The sequence below is a fragment of the Calonectris borealis genome, chromosome 21 (genome assembly GCF_964195595.1).
Source record: "Calonectris borealis chromosome 21, bCalBor7.hap1.2, whole genome shotgun sequence".
Lineage (NCBI taxonomy): Eukaryota > Metazoa > Chordata > Aves > Procellariiformes > Procellariidae > Calonectris > Calonectris borealis.
Window position 1 is genome coordinate 8512235 of NC_134332.1, and position 20326 is coordinate 8532560.

Sequence of the window (20326 nt, forward strand, 5' to 3'; positions counted from 1 at the left end):
ATAATCTTCACAGTCCAGTGGCTTGGAAGACCGAGTTTCTCTTTCCCATCCTGGGGAGCTGTTGCACCCCATCAGGCTCAGGTACGTCGCTGGGACAGCGGACAGCAATGCTCCGGAGCCCGCTGTCTCACCCCCGGCTCTCCAAGCACTTCTTTTAAATTAGTCCTCCAGCACCATCTGGGTTGCTTTGTCTTGTGCGTGTGCCCAGAGGAGACCAGGGTGCCACAGAAACACCCCCGATACCACACCCAGCACCTGCAGGCAAAATCCTCCCAGGACCCCCAGCTCTGTTAATTAGCGCACGCTCGTAGCGCCAACACAGAAAGGTCTGTGTATGGCGGAAGGGCTTTGTAGACTACAGTTTTCCCAAGGAAAAAAATGAGCAAAGCTTTTCTTTGTCAAAGCTCCACTTTTGCATCAGTTCTCTCCGGATGTATGTATATTTTAAGTTTGACGCACAAAACCAAGTGAGAGATAGAAGAGCACACCTGCACGAGAGCCATTACCCTGTGTATACGTGACATCCATTGCATCTTCAAGGACTATACAATGCAAAATTCTGTGCAACCATCTCCCTACACATATCAGTAATTAACTGTCTTCAACAAGATGACTCTTAAAGGATATGGGATAGCAGCAGGTCAGGGCACAGGACTGCTGGGTCTGTCACTGCTCCACTGCCACCATTCTGCAGGGCCTGGACAAACTGCTGCTTCGTGGGCTGCACCTACACCACCTCTTCAGACAACACCGAATCCATACGTTGTATAAGCTGTCCTCACTAGCCCATCATATTCAGGCTTCAGCCTGAGGCAGAGCAACTGGGCATCACGCTGCAGCTTTGAGACCCTTCATGTGCTCCCTTCAAGTCAGATAGATGCTCCAGAGTGACCTTGGAGGCGGCAAACGGAAGAGGTGGAGAGCTGGAAATAAGCTCTCCCATGTGGTAGGAGGAGCGGAGAAGGTGCTTTTCATCAGTAGCTGGCATCAACATTAAGGCAAAAAGATGCAGCTTTGCCCTAGGATGGGGACGGGAAACACCACCTTCTCAAGCCCCAGAAGAACCTGCAAACTGCTGGCTCCGATTTACGTGTTACTTCCAACCCATTTGCTCCTTCTCCTGAAGTATTAACCACCTTTTTCAAAACTTCAGTAACAGGCTGTGAAATCCCCACCATCTGTTAGCCAGGGAGAAATCTCCACCATAGCTAAATCAGTCGCTCCCACACAAGCCTTACTGATTAGTAGGAACGACTGCAAACATTTACCAACTCCACGCTGGCTCAAAAATTCCTAAAATTACTGACAACAGGCCTGGAATAGGAAACCTTGACAAATGCAACTAAGTGCAGTATGTCCACATCATTAGCTTTACCCAGGGTGCATTAAGGCTGCTTTCTGGCTACCATGATTATGCTTTAATACGTAATTAGTAGGAAGAGAATGATGTCGAAGAGGAGAATGTCTCACTTACATGCACACCATTAAGACTGAGAGCATAAACGAACTAGCTGCAGCATCACCATCTGAGGCTCACTAACTGGAGCAGCAAGGCACCGAGGGCGAGCCAGCGTTGCTGTCCCACCGCAGGTACGGCAAAGGGCTGCACAGCCACGCTTGCCACAGTCACCCCATCTCCTCTCCTCTGCCAGGTTTTGAGCCAGGCAAGGAAAAGTCTGCAAGAGCTAGAAAATACAAAGGTATCTTTCCCCAAGAGAAACACTCATGCTTTCCAAAGGGAAATTGATACTTAAGGTAATTACACAACCCTTACAGATGGTTCTCAGATGTCTTGGTCATCCTGGCCTCACCTGTGATGTTTAGAGAAAAACCTATTCAAAGCAAATTGTTTCAAAGCAAATTGTTCCCTACCAGCACTGCGCTCAGTCCAGCCCTCTGATCCTGTGTTATTGCCCAGCTCCCCGCCGGCTGCACCCAGCGCAGCCCCTGCACACAGGGGAGCTCCCTGCAGCTCTGGGAATATTTCTCACCAAGTTTTCCAGCCCTTTCCCTCCCTCACGTGGAGGGAAACACCCAGCCCACAGCGGGCAGGTGGGAGGAATCCCAAATGTACAGGGAGTTTTTGAAGAAATATTTCATTTCTGAAGGAAAAAAAAACCACCCTGTCTGGAAGCCCTCCAAGAACAAACAAGCAGCCCTTTCTGACAGCCAGTGGAACAAAATAATCTGAGATGCTGCTTTTTCTTTAAATTTCCCCATGAAGCAGCGTGGGAGGGAGACGAGAAGCCTCCCCACCGTCCCCAGGCACGGGTAGCCCTGGTTTCTAAAGCTGTCCCTGCAGGTGGACAGGACCCGCCGGTCACAGCCCCAGCAACCTGAAGTCTCTCCAAACACGGGAGACTCCGAAGAGACCGAGACTGGGTGAGAGATGGGGGTGCAAACAGCAAACCTCGCCAAAACCACGCTCTGCTGAGACGCGGAGCTTGCAACACACTTTTTTTGTGCACTGTTTATTTGCTGTGAAACATTAACATTTCTCTTCCAATATGTGACCGTCCAAACGCAAAGCACCGACCTAGCAGGAGCACGGCAGGCCCCAGGCTCGCCGACCAAAGCCCGTCTCCCTCCGAGCACCCCAGTCCCGGCCCCTCTCCTGGGACGCGCTGGAGGAGGGGCACGGGACACCCAGCTCCTCTCGGCATCGGGATGGTTGCGTCCAGCTGCGATATTTCAATGTCCTAACTTGTGCCAACTCTCCTCTGCCCCAAGAGGAATCACAATTTCCTACAGAAGCTTTCCTCCCCCACCCCGTTTTTCTTTCTTTCTTTTCTTCCTGGTTCATGGGGAAGGTGCTGTGCAGAATGACCCCAAGTACTGGGGTTTGTGGAGTTTGGTCACGCCAGTATTTTCAGGCTGATAGTTGCACTTTTTGCCCGATCTGCTAAACCATGGTTACACCCACATGTTAATCTGTTTCAAGAAATGTTAATTATTATTTGTAACCAAAGCCTTTGGCCTTTGGATGGTATCATTATCAGACGCTGCAGTTCCAAGAGGCTGAGAAATCTGCAGAAGATTTTAATGAAGAAATACAAGAGCTCATTATAAAATAAAAATTTCCTTTTATTCCAAGACTCCCTTACGTGATATTACCTGGGATGTATTTCCCAAAGCACACGCACACTGAACAGTTAAGCTCAAGTGATGGCAGCTGCACTAATTGAGCACCAAGACATGCAAAGACTGACTTTGCCTGTCGACATCTTTCAGTCACAATGATGCTCACTGTATCATTAAGTCTCAAACGCCTGATGACATAATAAAAGAAAAACATCTTGAGGGGTTCAAATGAAACCAGGCATTTTTCAAACAATATGCAAAAACCGTTGGGTCACCCAAAAGAGCCCGGCTTCTTCCCCCTCCCCTTTTTTGAGACACGGACTGGTAAATGTTTTGCCACTCACAGGTTTTTCAAGGAAAAAAAACCAAACCCTTTTCTCCCCAATCTTGTCTAAAATTACCACAAGGAGAGCTCAGACAAATCAAGAAGGTAAAGGAAAATCAATTTCATACACATTAAGGACATGCATTTATCCATGTCCTGATCAATACCTCGGATTCCTTGCACGTTAAAACACTTCCATTGCTATTTAAGGCCCAACAGCAGAATTCTCCCGTCCACACTATGGGACTTAGGAAAGATCCTGCCCATACTTGTTTGATCTGAAACATAATACCCCTTAATGTGACCCCTTGGAAAAATACTGGGGAAAGCAGCCAAGAAGGGGGGGAAAAAAAAAAAAAAAAGCACAAAGCTTCGCAGAATGAACATTTCTGGCTCTTTCAGTTCCACTGAGAAGCTGCACATCTATAAACAGAGCAGATTTCTAAGTAGGGGAGAGAGGAAGGGGAAAAAGCAGAGAGAATTTGCCACAGCGCAGCTAAAAGCTTCTGCTGCAGCGAATACCAAAGGGCCACCAGCGCCGGTGCCCAGCCCTGCCCTTGCTCCAGCCCTGGGACATTGCATTTTCACCTGCTCTGTTCGGACACGGGCTCCCGAGCCCACGGACGGCGCAAGCCTCACAATCCCACGTGCCGAAGACCTTACAGCACCTCTCCTCCGCGCTCCCAAAAGTCAGAGCAGCTTTGCAAACAGCGGTGACTCCCACCGCGGTGTTCAGCCGTGCTGGTCCTCACCTGCTCAGCGATGCGCAGAGTCCTCGGCAAGGAGCTGAGCTTCTGCCCCGGTACTGGGCACTGGTGAGGCTGCACCTCGAATCCTGTGTTCAGTTCTGGGCCCCTCACCACAAGAAGGACATGGAGGTGCTGGAGCGTGTCCAGAGGAGGGCAACGGAGCTGGTGAAGGGCCTGGAGCACAAGTCTGATGGGGAGCGGCTGAGGGAACTGGGGGTGTTCAGCCTGGAGAAGAGGAGGCTGAGGGGAGACCTCATCGCGCTCTACAACTACCTGAAGGGAGGTTGTAGTGAGGTGGGTGCTGGTCTCCTCTCCCCACTAACAGCGATAGGACGAGAGGAAATGGCCTCAAGTTGCACCAGGGGAGGTTTAGGCTGGACGTTAGGAGAAATTTCTTTACTGAAAGAGTGGTCAGGCCTTGGACCAGGCTGCCCAGGGAAGTGGTGGAGTCACCATCCCTGGAGGTATTTAAAAGCCGTGTAGATGAGGCGCTTAGGGACATGGTGTAGTGGGCATGGTGTGTTGGGTTGACGGTTGGACACGATGATCTTAGAGGTCTTTTCCAACCTTAACGATTCTATGACTCTCCCTGGGAAAGGCTCCCGGCTACGGCACCTTGGCGAAAGGCTCAAGGGGTGCCCAGCTGACACCGAGCCGAACCTTGCTCTGGGCCAAGGAACCGCAGGAGCGGGTCTGATGCTGCAAAGCATTTCTTGGCAGAGAACCCAGCCCCGATAAGCAGAGACCTTGGGCGAACGTGGGTGTCTGCTTTCAGCCACGCAACATCTCACCAGCCCTAATCCCGAGCAGAAAAAGCCGGCTGCAAGGAGAGACTCTCCTCCCGCCGCACCGGTGGGAGCCCAGCGTGCCCCCTCTCATTTCGGCCGGGGGGACAGGAGGTGACACCAGGGCCACAGCTTAGCGGTTCAGCTTCCAGCTACCCTGCTGGTGTTTCACAGAGCGGCTTGCTTTCGGGTGCCATGAAAGACTAACCGCATTTTATCAGCGACTTGTTGCCTATGCACGATTTAAGGCTGTGGTGCCGTTACCGGCCCCCTGAAGACCACAAAATACACCAGCGTGGCCCTTCTCACATTAACTGCGACAGGCTGCTAGGAAGATTCACAGTCCACCAGGTGGTTCAGGGCAATACTTATAGCAGAGCAGGGAGAAATTTCCAGGATTTGGAGCCTAAAAATGTACATTACCGGAGGTGTGGCAGCACCTACCACATCCCTCACGGTTACCGCTGCCCGGGCGAGAGCCCTGCGCGCGGCACGGCGCTACGCGGCAGAAAGCGCTGTCTGGTACACGCTTGGCTGGCTGCAGAAATCTGCAATTCGTTTGCCCTGTGTTTTAGGGAAGTTCAGCGTCAGGGTTTCCTGTACGTACTTTTAGCATTCCGGCTGAAAACATCTGCTGGACACACTGCACCTGCAAAGGCAAGCCCCGCCATGAGCCGCAGCTGGTGTCCTCACGGTGCCGGGGGCAGGAGGACGGTCCCTGCATCACCCCACGTCGACAGCATCACCTGAGACCAACCTGCACCACGGGAGGGTCACGGGCAATACAGAGCTCGGTACGTATGGGGTATGAGACAAGCAGCCCCCAAGCCCGAATGAACCCTCAAGCTTGCAAAGGGGGAAAACAAAAAAACCACACACCCAACCCGTGCTGTTCCAGCCTGCTTTTGCCATTTGTAGCATTCATCCCAATATCCAAGTCTCCAGTACAATTCCAGCAAGGCCATTTAAAACATGGGTGGGCCAAACACTGGCTGACCTAACGCCAGCTGAGCAACGCGCCAGCCAGCACGGGATGGATCAAACATCACCCGCAGCTCCTGCAAGCAACAGGGGAGTTAATCATCAACTAGCAGGCGATGAGGTCCCTGCACAGGCATGCTGCGAGCTGCAATAGCAGGGCTGCCTTCCCCGTGCTCTCGTACGCTTCCCAGAGCTCGGGCTTCTCCCTCGGGCAAGGGCTGCAGCACCCAAGGGCTCTGGGCAAAACCCTGCAGGCAGCATCGAAGCTCCACGTGATTTTTCAGCTTGTTGGCAAAGCGCTTTGGTCCCTCCTGAAAAATACAGCACTGGTCCGTAAAGCACAATATCGCCCTGCAGAAGCAACCTCAGAGGAGCTGTGCTGCTCTGCTCAGGCACGTGGAGGGCAGCGCATGGGAGAGCGTGGGCTCAGGGCATACCCACAGCACCTTTTCCAGTGGGGTCAATGTCACAGCAAGTGCCGGGCAGGCAAGGGGTTAAGCAGGTTCCTGGTTTCTTGCATGCAATCACACATACACACATCTCTCTTTGCAGGCCAGTTACTCTACTGCTGCCTCGGGAATTTAAAAAAAAAAAAAAAAGTATGTATATACGCCCTTCTTTTGGAGAATTCTTCTCACTTCCCACCCCACCCGCCGCACACGCACTAATGGGAGTTACACAGCAATTAGAGACTTTTTCATCTGCAATAGGCTCCCTTTCTTGACACGCATCCAACCACCACGTAACAGCCGTCTGAGTAACTGGCACAGAGGAACACAACACGGGAAGGCCTGTCGGGCTGCCCGGTCCTCCGGGGATTTGTAAATAACCAGGAGGCGAGGCACAGCCGCCAGCCCCGGCATTGCGGAGCCGTGGATGGGATGCCGTGCTCGGCTGCCTGCAGCACTGGCAGCTCCTCTCTGCTCCCGGCCACTATCACTTCACGCGCTCAGCGGTGCATACAGAAAAATGCGCCGCTTTTAATTTGTCCTTGGCTACAAGAGTGCAGGGGAAAAAAAAACCCAAAAGTCAAGAATGGGAGAAGGAGAGCTGCTCCCACCGCCAGCAGGTCAGCTGCAGGAGGGCAGGCGTTGGGCTTGCTTTGTTACAGCACCAAGATGCAGCCGTTTACCTGAAAGCCTTGCAATTCTCCACCTACCTGTATTATTTCATATAAGTCTCCCTCTTTCTCCCCTTTATATGCCCAAACTATGTTAAAAAGGCACCCCTGAAATACTGCTGCAGGGATATTGACCTGTATGTGAGGTTAGAGATGATGGAGGGAGGGGAACTCTCAGCAGAGAAACAGAAACACAAACCACCAACTCTCAGTTATTAATCCCTTAAAATAATTCTGACAACGCTCCCCACCCTCCTATCTGAAACCAAGCAGAAACCTCAGTTTTCTGACTCTCTGGCAAGGGGGAGGGGGGGTGGTGTCAGAGAGGGACGGGGGGACGATGGCAGACGAGCCCCTTCGCAGCTCTCCCAGCACCCCAGTCCCGATGGCCGGCGAGGTGGGACCTCTCGCTTTGCAGATCCTCCAGCCACGGGGTGATGAAGCTGGGGACAAACCTGCAACAGCACCCAGTGAGGACAGCCCGGATCCCCCCAGGGCTTCTCCAAGAGTGGCTCATTGGCATGAGGAAGGGGACGCCTTTACACCAAAAATTATTCTGAAGATGCAAATGCTTTATAGAGGGCACCCATCACTGCAACCCTGACAGCACCAGCACATCCCTGCTTCGGCAGCTCCCCGTCCTCTCCCACCGGCTCTCGCTGCAGCGCAGGAGCGTGCCGTGCTCAGGGCCTCCCTGCCCACCACGCACGTCTCCTCCCCGGCACTTCAGACATGCAAGACAAGCCATGTACCAGTCCCCCGTCAGCCCCCCACGCGTGCCAGTGAACCCTGGTGGATTCAATTAATTGAGAGGGAGGATTGATCCACACCCCCCTCCTCCGAGCCCCACTCGAGCCGTGAGGTTGGTGCAGTTCTCGCCAACCTCCGGACCAGAACCAGCAGAGGGAAAAACACTACTTTAATCTCAGCACCAATATCTCCTCATTTTTCAGCTGACCTGTGAGCCGCTTCCCTTTTTCATTTTCAGAACGGCATCATTTTGTATCTGTGGGTCAGGGTAGGAAAGACCCTGATCTTGCAAAAAAAGCTTTTTTCAAACAGTGCAGGAACTTCAAAAGACAGTCAGGACAATTAAATACACATCAGGAGAGCAGAGAGGAGTAGGAGGCTAATAAATGGCATGCTCCACGGGTTTATGAATATTTGAACTATATTTCTCAAAAAAAAAAATAGTACATTACTGCAAGTTATTGAAAATGAGTAACTCCCTTTAATGAACCTTGCTACCATCATGCTAATAGAGTGATAAAGAGTTTAATCCATATTTATGTACATTTTATCTCATTATAGCTGGTGCCAATAAATTAGCAAGCCCAATAAGAGTTACATTTTATACCATCACTGCTATTAAATGTACAAGAATATTGTGCAACAGCACACCGTACATGAGCACTAGCTTTTTATTTTATTTCTTTTTTAGGAGCCAGGCTGTACTAGCAAAGACTCCACAGCACCCCTGCAGAGGACCCCAGTGCTCCCTCCCGCAAGATCAGACCCTAATTAGGGACGAGGCAATATTAACAGGGGTTTTCTTCCTCGGAGCGCTGCAGGCTGCGCTGCTTCTGCACCCTGCAGCAGAGACACAGCCACGGAGAAACACTTCTGCAAAATGCACCAGTGATTACGGATAGCTTTTGAGCCATTTTAAAGGGATAAGATTTAAAAAAATAAAAACATTAAGAGCCAACTTGTAGAAAACAATATAACAATATATTCTTTTAAAGTATCTTAAAGGGGCACAGCTGGAAATACAGGCGGTCAGGATCTCAAAGTCACTTTTGGAAACCTCTGTCATGAAACACAGCATGTCCCTTGTCACAGCGGGATTGCTTAACAACTGGACATCGGGAAAAAAAACTGGCTGTGAGCAATTTAAACTGGCCTTTCGACTCCCTTGGGTAACTGGGAAACACTGCAACCAAGATTACAAGAAACATGACGCATCTATTTGGCAAAAGCCTGTATTTGCCAATTACCCGACATCCCACGAAGGCAGAGATGGAGCCTTTCAGCTCCACTGGGATTTCAGCCGGAGAAGCCCACATGGTTCACGATCCCATTTCACCAGCTGTTATCCCAAAGACAGTAAGGAAGCAGGAACTTCCCAAGCTTAACACTTAAGAAAGGAGCAAGACCGGGGATAAAACCCCATGTTCCTGGACTCCAGCAGCCCCCGACCACACTTGCTCCTTTGGAGGAGGCTCCATCGATCCCACGGCAGCTCCTCCTTGCCGAAGCCCTGGCTCAGAAGCCAAAGGGAGCTATGGAAAGCTCTCTCAGAACAACAGCTGGCCAAGGCAAGACTGAGGGATCTGATTTTTCTTCCACTTCGAAAGCACTGGTGTTTTTCTTACGCCAAGAAACCCTGCAGATTCCAAAGGACAAGCCCTTTACGTAGAGGTCAGCACCACATAAACGCAAGCCCCTGCCTTTCGACTCGGTAATTACACCACAGCAAACCCCAACGCTATTAGTAATTGCTGTCTCACTGGCCTTCAGGTTTGGAGGAGAGAAATAACGACTTGACTGGCATCCAGAAAGGAAACACCCAACACCACCCCACCAAGGTTTCTATGTAATTAAACAGTCGATGGTTACTGTGCTCCGTTCAGAAAAGTCTCCTACACAGCGTAAGTGTCTTGTAACCAAAAAACGCTATTGATCTAAGTCACAAATAGCTCCAGGAAGAATTTTTTGTGTGTGAAGTCTGTGTTTGGCCAGTGGGAATGTGAATTAGAGACTCCTTTTGCTCTCGCTGTGACTCAAAAGGGAAAGGCGCTTTGGTCAACAGCAGATTTTTCCCTGTTTATTTGCTTTGCCACTGTTGAACAGAGATCTGAGGATAATGTGGGAATGAAAGGTGGCAAAGACAATGGGGCTGTTTTGACAGGCTTCCAGAGGGACTGAGGGTGGTGCAGACCTGAACAGCTGATCCCCCCACCAAACTGATAAAAAACTGCTTTGGGGAAAAAAATCAGCAAGGTTTTTGTATAGAGAATCTCTGCCTCCCAACTCTTATAAGGTTGTATATAAAGTTGTTAGAAGATTATGATGCACATGAAAATAAGCAAGATCCAGGCAATTTCCCAGAAGTTTGTGACAAGTTTCTCTTCCAAAGTCTCCTAAAAAACTAAATTGTCATGGAGTAAGACGGAATAGCGAATCATCTCCACTTCCCAAGTCACAAACCTGAATGTCCCCCAAAAAGTGAACAGGAGGAGGAGGGAATAGCTGTTCCCTAACCAGAGCAAAAAGGAAACCAAACTGTGTTCAGCCAACATGTTCCAGCAGTGTTTAAACACCAGGCTCTATTAACAGGCGTCTTAGGCAATCTGAAACAGCACAAAGCAAGGGACGATAAAGCAGCATTTTAATTAGCAGTGGTTCTTTCCCCAGCCCAAAAGGTTCCTTCTGTGCATTCATATTCCCAGAACAACAAAAGCCGCCTTGTATTTCATAAATCAAAAAACTCATAAAACAAGCCCCTGCAATTGCACATTCCAGATAATGGTCCAGAAATAAATTAGGCAATAAATATCAAATAATATATCCCCATCAGCAGTAAAAATCTACTTTTTGGATAATCAGAAGAGAAGATGCCTTCCAGCAGCTTATGCTTAGTACCTCGAAATAGGTAAAACAATAGAGAGCTTTAATAAATCTTTTAACACCTTTTCACTGAAGAATATAGCAATTGTCCTGCGTAATAGCTTCCCTGAGCCCAGTATCCATCAGAGTAACAGCACAGCCCTGATGCTGTTCGTGTCAAAAGGGTAACAGAACAACAGCCGCTTGTCAAAATCATGTAGGATTTTCCTCCCTCGCATCAATTACAGCAAAACACAAAAACGTGCCCTCTCCTCTCCCATCTAGGTGACACACGGCACAAACCCAGCCAGCACCTAGGAACCGCTGGGAGAAAAAACCTCCACACAATTTTCAGAAACACTCAGGGGACTAATTTCACCCTGGCATGAATCTTCCTGGAAACTCACTGGCCACATTACAAAACTGATGGCCATTTTGGTAAAGCTATTTTGCTCGCAGCCGTGCACAGAGGCAGCAGCTGGGGAAGGACCGTGTGAGGTCTGCACCCTGCGCAGGGTCTGCACCCACACCGGGGCAAAACCAGAGGTGCTTGCGGACGAAGGGTCCTTGCCGCAGGGTTGGTACAAACCTGGGTCCGGGCTTGTAATGATTTGTAACACTGCTACAGGGAAACGTGCTGCTGGGGTTGCAGGGTTCGATCCCCCAGGCTGGTTTATGCAGGGCAGGGTTTGAAGGTGCTGTGCTTAGGGGAGCTCACGGGCAAGGAGATGCTGCGGCTTTGTCCCAGTCACCCAGCGAGGCAGCTGGAGCTGGAAGAGGTCCTGACCCCAGCACAGCACCCAGTCCCCAGGGCTACAGCCTCTTCCAACTGCTCTTATGAACACATAGATACAATATTGTCATTCCCCCCAAAAAAGACATTTTGCGTGTACTTTAGAGATTGATCCCAGAGGCTTTGTATTCTAAAGCAGAACGCTTGAAGGCTTGGTCTCCCTTCACCAAGGACACAGCAGAACCACCCCAGAGATGCTGGCTACCACGAGCACAGGGGAACAGGTGCCCAGTGCATGGGTTGAGGGTGCAGAAGCTGCTCAGAAAACCAGAAAGCCTTTGTATTTTCACCCAAAACCTGCAGCACCAGTCCGGAGAACCCCCCGGTGCCAGCAGTGCCAGAACCATCACTTCCCAACAGCTCAGGAGCAATTCTTACCTTTCCAAAATCCCGTACATCAAAGAGGTCAAAGGGATCAAACAGATCGCTGTTTCTTAACCCAAATTTGTCGTGACACACTTTTAGGAAGGTTCGGATGTTCTTCAAACAGAGGAACTGGGGAAACAAAAAAGAAAGGGAGGGGAAAAATGAGCAAGGCAGGCACAAATTTTAACTGAGATTTACTGAGTTAAATTCACATGTGAGAAGTTAACAGGAACTCAGAAACTTGCACTGAAAAGCCAGGCATTAGTTTATTTGTTGTTACTGAAGATGTCAGGCTCCTGGTGCCCTGTGAGGGCTCCTGTGTTCTCAGCTGCGCACCAGAAACAAACGCCCTTTTGAAAAACAAGTTTCACTAAGGTAACATTGCAGAAGGGCTGGAAAACTTAAGCCAGGACGTTTCCCTTTCAAGATCGAAGCCAAATATAAGTTGCAGCTGATGTTCTACAGAAGCCCAGTGTTGAACTTTTAACCATTTCCAGCATGATCCCATTTGGTTCCCTACAGAAGGGACATACATTACATCGCTTATCGTACGTATTGCTGTACGTCCGTACACATGCACGGATACACACATCCCAAACAAAAGATCGGGTCATTGAAAACAAGGGGTTTTTTTTGCTTTGGGGTCTAAAGCAATCGACAACTTATTCAAGTCACATTTGCTCCCTTATCTTCGCACCTCCCAGATGCTGCAGGCATTGCAAACGCGAACAGACCCATGAAACATCCGCCAGCCGCGTTCAGCCCGTTTCCCGCGGGCAGCTGCCAGTCCTGAGGCTCATCCACGGGGCCTGCTCCTGACCCAGCTCAGATCCCGTTCCCAAGACCAGGGCAATCCCTGGGACCGTTTCCACAAAGCTGTGCTCATCTTTAAGCTTAGCCTATTTGAAGAGGCAGAAATCTCACCCCCCTAGGGACCACCCTCGGTTATTCAGATAGCTCAGCTGGCAGAGCAACATGATGTTTCTCTTTCAAGGAAATCCTGTCTTTGGCTATAGCAATAATTGGTCATTTGTTTGCAAACAAAATCGGGGATTTTAAAGGCTCAGGACTCCAGACTGTCTTGCTCCAACAGTGATGCCTGGCAGCACAGGGAGAAGAATAAAAATCTGCTTCATTTTTGCAGCTGCATCACCTATGTCGTTCATCAGGATGGACAGACTCTGCCGAGCAAGCCAATTAATTTCACTTCTTTCTGCATCCTCATGCTATTCCACAAAATACCTTCAATTTGTCACTGTATTTTTAAACAGCTTTTCTTTTTTTCCGCAAATTCCTCACAAATTCTATAATTCTAACACATTTGTTATGTAAATCAACCCGTTAAAGGAGTGAATCATCCCCACGTGGTGAACAGGCACGGGATGCAAACTGCCTTTGGGTGGGTTTGCATGGGTCAGCGTGGTTTTATCACGTGGCACTATCTCTGCTCCCCAAGTTGCCATCAAACCAACACCATGCAAAAACACTGCTTGCAAACTTCACCGAAAGTTCAAAGCAACATAAAATAGCTTAATTTTCTTTTAATTAAGAGAATCAAAGCAGAGTCTTTGGCGCCATCGCATCTCCACAGACACGACTGTGATGCAGCTTGTCGTTATTGGGATCATACGTGAGGTTTGTGGCGATGGATTAGCAAGACCACCTCATTAACAACAGGCTGATTCACCTACACAAAGGAAGAAATAAGCTTTTACCCTTCTCCCCCACGCCAGCCCCCTCTACGCGGAGCCGCTGAGCCAGCGGAGCCCCCCCAGCACAGGACATTCCCATCACATCAGAGCCTTCTCATTAGACGAGCAAGTGCCGGAGGCAGAAATTGAAAACAATTCTGTTTTTCTAGGGCATTCCTCTACCTCACATAAACACTGCAGTAAATATAATCCGTCTAGACTGAGAGGTTTTTTTGGAATTGCTTTACAACCTCTCTCGCCGATACGGGTTATTTCATAACTTTATCTTCTGGGTCTCTGCAAGAATTTACACTCTGGGCAAACCGGCTGCTTGCAGCAGGGATGTATTTTCTGTTGCAGTGCAGTCTCATTGATTTCAAATTTCTAGCACGTGTTTATTTTAAATCCTTTTAAGCCTCCAGTTTTGAAAGTTAATGACAGAGGTTATAGCCATAATTACACCCAGCACGAGGCAAGCTTCCTCCGCAGAACTGTCCCGCCTTTCTGCGGCATTTGCTCCCCACCTCCTGCTCGTCCCGAGGCTGGGGCAGCAACAAAGGCTGAAGTGCTCAGGAAAGATGGACTTTCACAGCGCCCATGTTCCGCCAAGCGAGAGACACCTGGCCGGCGTGAAAACCTGAACCCTCTGCACGATGCCTTTGTGGTTCAAATTCCCAAAAAGCTCAAAGATCACAGTGCCTTGTTTCTGGAGGATCACAGAGAGATCACACATCCAAGCAAACGCATGCCTCGTCCTGACAGCGTTTCCGACAGGGAGCGAGCCCCGGCTCCACCACGGGTTTAGATGGGGCTGAGCTACCCCCACCTCAGCTTGGCCCCGGTGAGAAAGGGCAGGACCAACCATCAGTTCAACATCAGCTGCATCCAACCGTCTTTGCTCATCCAAGTCAAACCTGGAAGCCATCTCGCCACCAGCTGCCAAATGAGCACAGGACGCCCGCAGCAGTGCCACTGCCCTTCCCGCAGCTCCAGGCCATGTCTGCAAAAAGCCGCCAGGCGCTGCCACCACGCAGCCAGCCGGTCGCTGAGCGCAGGCAGACGACAAGCATCAAGGAAGAATCCGATAATCTATTTAAAGAGTTGTTGAAAAGGCCTGATGTAAAACACAATAAACCAAGGCAGCAGAACCACGGTCCTGCTCCACCAGCGAGGAGCTGGCAGCAGAGCGAGGCCACCACGTTGCCCGCAGGTAAAGCCACCGCTCGGGATGACAACTGTAGGTAGGTTTTAGCCCCGCTCCTCAGGCACAAGAAGTCAGGGTGGGTACAGCCTACGTGTGGGTGCTTAGTGGCACAATTTGCTCCTGCACTGTTTCTCTCTCACCAACCTGCAAAATATCTTCTTGCGCTTTTGCTCACGGGCGTTTCGAGGCTGGTTTGCTGTTGATGGAAGATCCTGAATTGTTGGCTTGATAATGTTACTCGATGGCCACGTGTTAAAATTAGCTACAACTGAATACGAGCTGTGCTGAGGCCATTTTATCTACCAGTCAATCACACCTTTGGACGAGTAAACACTCCACAGGAGAAGGAGAGTTCTCCATGGGGCTCACTCACCACCTGCCAGGCCCACAATCAATGCTGATCTTTATATGCTTCGAGCAAGACCAGAGCTGAAGCAGGGTCCGGAGATCTCCTTTGGTGCGTGGGCCAGCGGGCGCCCACGCACTGCACATCCCGAGTCCTGCCATCGCCCTCCTCCACACCCAAAACAACCTTGGTACCCACCAGCTATCGCTTCTGGGGATAGACACCACCAGCAGCCAGGATCCTCAGTTCCGGAAAGAGACCCCAGAGACCACGCCATCTTCCGCAGATACCAGTGTCTCCCACCATACCACTGTCCGGGCTCCGAAAGCAGCCATGCCATGAATCCTCGGCATGGGGGGAGCCCCCCGGGCACTGCAAAGCGCACCCAAGGCACTTTGGAGAGGGACGCTATTAAAGCCAGAGCAAAGAGGCAACGGGGGCAGGGATGGGACTGTACCACAGGGAGCAAGAAACTCATCTGGTGAAACAAAAATACCTTGAAGCTTGCCAATAAACAAGAAAAGTTGGTGGCCAGCTCTGACCCGATCCTCTGAGGGTTGTAAGGAGCCATTGCTACAGAGAGGCAGCGGCGACAGCCCGGCTCCTGCTGTTGGCACGGCAGAAGGGCCCCGCCACCTGCGCTCACCAAGTTTCGGAACAGCTTTGCTTATTTTTAAACACTCTGCAACGCCGTAAGGTGACTAAACTGCTCTCCACCACCGTCCGTCCTGCCCCAGCCCGGCAGAAACCCGCTTTGCAAAGCGGCGGGGGGCAGCTGCACGGTGCCCTTGCCAGGCAGCACCACGGCAGGGCAGCGAGCAGCCCCCAGCGCCTGGGACACGCTGCAAACTCCTCAGGAGCTTCTGGGATGTTCTGTTTTTAAAGAGGTTTTTCATGATATTATTTGTTTTATTGAATTCAGGAAGTTTAGAGACTGCTTGGACGATCACTGTGCATACAAAGGGTATCGCTGCCAAGTTTTCAATGCAGCTCGGAAACTTGTCCTGCAAACTTATAAATGCACTGGAGAAGCCTTCAGAGGAGATCGAGAAAGGGACAACTGGGTACTTGGGACAACCCCAGATACTTGGGCACTTGTGATAACTCCGCTTTGCACAGGGACACCGGCAGCTCCGCGGGGACGTGCCCAGCCACCCCAAAGCTCTGCTCCCGCACCCCCGGGCGCGAAGGGCAGGTCGGATGTTTCTGCAGTTGGAAACTACAGCTGCGGGGAGGGAGGGAGCCCGTGGGACGGTGCACAGCAGCTCAGCACCTCGCTCCTCCTCATGCCCCCGTTTTAGTCACCACCGCCCCTCCCTGCGGTCCCCGTATGACTGGACGCCCGCGGCACCTGCGCAGACTAGACAGCGGCCATTTCCGATGCAAATTTGTCAGAAAAGATCTGGCTACTCGAGCACGTTGGGGTTAGGTTGGAAACCGTCCCCCAGCCTCGGCAGAGGTGACGGCAGGCTGGAAAGCCGCGTGCGTTCCTGCCTCCCACCAGAGCTGCTTTGCTAAAGGGGGGTGGCAAAGAGGCAGACAAAAAGCCGGTGAATGCAGCAGCATTTGCTCAACAACCGAACTGCCCGAGGTGGGATCTGGAGGACGTTCATGTCGCCATCGGAGGAGTCCCTGGTCCCTGCATTTGGGATGGCACAAGGGAGGGAGCTGCAAGGCTTGGGAGTCTCCAAGGGATATTTAATAATGTGATCAAATGTAGGTAAAGGAAAGAAACGGGGTAGATGATTTTGTCTGGCAGGGCAGGATCATGCAACAGCTCACAGCTTTTTGGAAAGGGCCTTTTGGAGAGGCAGCGACTGCCGGCGGCTGGGGTTAGTGCTCCGGGGAGGAGCGGGGCCGCGCAAAATAGCCCTGAGTGGCTGGGCACACAGCCACGTGCTGAACCGCGGCCAAAGCCGTGGGCTTGAAATGGGTCCTGCAGCATGCAAGGAATGCTGCAGCCTTGCTGTTTGAGATAACCCATTGACGAATGACGAAAGTAACTTTCTTTAGCACTTCCTGACCGTGATGTCAGATTTCCTCTTATCTCGCTGCCGGCACGGCTCGAAAGCACCAGGCGAAAAGTTAAGTCCCCGAGAGGGAGCTGTGAGCATCTGCTTATCACAGCCTTCACAAACGGGGAAGGGAGGGTCTCATTGAGAAAACACATTTGCAACGATCAATGGGGAAACGGGTATCCTGTGGCACAAACCTCTCAAGAAAGCCGAAGGATGCATCTCCGAGTCACGTCGAGTTCCCTGCGCTACTCTGACACTGCAAAGGGGCATCGAAACTCCCTTTGCTTGCTCCAACGTCAAGAGCAGAGAGAAAGTCCAAGAGTATCCAAGTACCCAGCAGGAACCGCAGGGCTGCAGCCAACATAACGCTGCATTTAAAACTCTGCAAATCGTGACCTTTATCTAATCTCTCCAAATGGCTCTGCCCAATCTAGCTCACCTCCACATCAAGGTGTTACTGGGAGAGCTTCGGGAGCAGTAATAAGAGTCAAAAGCACAAGTGGAGCTTGTATCACCCTCCACAAGCAGCACCAAATTTCCGTGGCTTTGCTCCTTCCCATGCTTCTCCCCATTGTCTCTGGTGGAAAGGAGCAGCCGCAGAAACCATACAAAACATCTCTGCGGAAAATTTCCCTTCCCATTCACATTTGGATTCAAGTCGCAGCTCATCAATTACTTTAGATGGACAGATTAAATTTTGGGTTGTTGGACAGAAGATTTATCTATTGAGAAGTAGAGAATGAAATTATTTCTCAAACAATTTAGTGCTATTATTTCCCCCCATTTCAAAGACATTCCTATCGCAGAGCGCTCACAGGCTGGGCAAATTCCACTTAACAAGACTGATTAATGAACCTGAAATGCTGATGATGAGCGCTGACCTCCTCACAGCTTCTCCTTCTCCTCACATCCACCCACAAGCAAGGATTAACCCTAGGAGAGTACCCGAGGGAAAGCAACAATTTATTTTAGCAAACACCCATAGCTCATCACTGGAAGGACCGGGGAAAAGCAAACCTGCAGCGAGCAAAGGTCCCTCCCAGCGAGAAGCATCAGCCAGAGCTCAGAGGGGCTGCGAACCTCCCGCACAAGCTCGCCAGGAGCTTCCACCTTGCCCAGCAGAAGCAGAGCTCGGAGCCAGGCAGCACGGCCGGCAGGCTGCCCAGCAGCCAGCCCAGCACCGCAGCACGCCGGGGCAGGCTGCCGAGCCCCGCTCTGGTTCCTGCTCATCCTCACGCCTTTGCTCATCATCGCTCTCACACGGGTCAAGCAGATAAAGAGCTCCCCTCACCTTACAGGAACTTCCCACCGCGATGTATGGGCTCTCAAAAGGAAGAGATAACAATAACAATATTAAGCTCATGAACCAGAAGCCAGAATATACATAAAATTGTAAAAACAAAAAAAAAAAAGCAAGGGGAAGCTCCGGAGTAACCTATTAAATACAATGAAGCCACAAGCCTCAGCCCCAGAGGCAGAGGAATGGCTCTCAGCAGCGCCCAAGTCAGAGCGGGCACAAACATTAACCAGAGCTCCTGGATTTCATACGCGACGTGAACTACTGAAACGAGGAGAGGACCGGAGGCAAACACCTCCGAGGTGGCAGACGTTAAGAGGACGTGGGAAGAGCGAGAGACAGAGCACAGGGTCAAATGATTAAATCCAAATTAGTCAGAGATGCAGAAGAAATGCTCAGTGACATAGTGAAGCACATACTGAAGATGTATAGGATACAGCTGCATCTGTGCTTTCTCTGCGTGCAGGAGGAGCCCGTGCAAGGGCAGCAGCATCGTGTGTCCCCCCCGGCTGCTGTCACCCCGCAGCGCTGCACGGGCCAAGCCCAGCACTGCGGGAGCTCGTCCTATTTTATCCTAGGAAAGTTTTGCTGACCCTGAACTCCCCCCGAGGACCGCCAGGCTCGTTTCCTCCATTACATATGCTTCTTCAGAGAAGCAAATGGGAAAGGAAAAAAAAAAAAAAAAAAAAAACAACAGAAAATCCAGAAGTGTGGCTAAAACCCCCGTCAGGCGGCTGATGAGTCCAAGGCGATAACACAGGGCTGGAGGAGGGGACAAGGACTGAAAAACATCCTCCCGTTTGGAGGAGGGAGAAGAAAGCCCAGATCTTTGTGACCTCCGAGGCAAACTCCCGACAGCAGCAGTGACCTCCCTGAAGCTTAAAAACAGGGGCTGAGCCCTCCCCGGCGGCACGACAGGAGAGGTTCGTTAAAGCCCGTGCAACGAGCCAGCAGACCCCACACGGCATGGCAGGCGGCCCCGCCGGGAGCGCTTGGCTCGGCAAAGCGCGGCCGCTCGGCGTCCGTCCGTCCGTCCCGCCGTCGGAGGGTCACCCAGAGGCGTGCAGGGGCTTTAAATGAGCGGAAGGAAGCTGCAACTTCCCAAAGAAAACGGGGGAGCTGCAGCCGATGACAGTACTTCCCTCCTTTGTGGAGCCCTCCAAGGGCTGCAAACATAGGGCTCTGCTGAGAGAGCAGGAATCGTTAAGGTAAGGGCTTTAATTGCAGTGCCTGGGAGCGTTTTATCAGAGATGCTTACGGGGTCTAAAATTCTTTGCTCGCACACCTAAGGACTGGACAGCCCAGACCTTTTGCCCAACCACCCAAAATCCAGTGGGTCCAACAGGTTCAGCACGGGTCCAAACCCCAACCACAGGTTTGGGGTTTGTGTAACTAAAAGCCTTGCCACTGAGGTTTTAGAAAACCCTAATCAAATTCCCTGCATCACATCAGGCGGCTGATTGTACTTCAGAGATTTATCTTTTAGATGTCTAAGTGATCTGCAGAGCCGTTCCCAGGAATAACAAGAGCTTCTTGCAAAATCAGGTGGGCGCAATCCTCTCTGAAGGCTCTGGTCTTCACCAACTCCTCCTCTAAGAGAGGGAATTTCAGGTTTCCCTGTGTGAAGGACAACACTGCTTTGAGCCGTGAGTCTTCTTGCTGTTACAAAATGAATGCACGGGAAGCAATACCCCCTTTTCCTTTGCTACCCACTCCAACATCGATGCATTTCGGGAGCTGGATGGAGAAAACAGACTCCCAGGCTACGTGAAGGAAGGGCCAGTGGGACATCAACACATCCCTAACGACCCTGGACAACCCCGAGCTGAAAGATGCCCTTGTGTTATCCCCAAGCGGCATCTACTGATGTGGAAAATCCCTCCTTGGATGCTCTCCTGCTCCAATGATCTGCCCGGACTGTGCCGCATCCTTAGCATCACTGTGGCGATGCCCGGGAGAGA

At 51.0% G+C, this 20326-nt stretch overlaps 1 protein-coding gene across 3 annotated transcripts in view; it reads right to left on the bottom strand.

Annotated features, from left to right (window-relative positions):
* VAV2 (vav guanine nucleotide exchange factor 2) overlaps positions 1-20326 on the bottom strand; it is a 148107-nt gene that overhangs the window by 101131 nt on the left and 26650 nt on the right. For all 3 annotated transcript variants that reach the window (XM_075170674.1, XM_075170675.1, XM_075170673.1), the window contains exon 2: positions 11822-11938. In XM_075170674.1, the coding sequence (XP_075026775.1) occupies positions 11822-11938 (117 nt within the window). The remainder of the gene's footprint in view (positions 1-11821; positions 11939-20326) is intronic.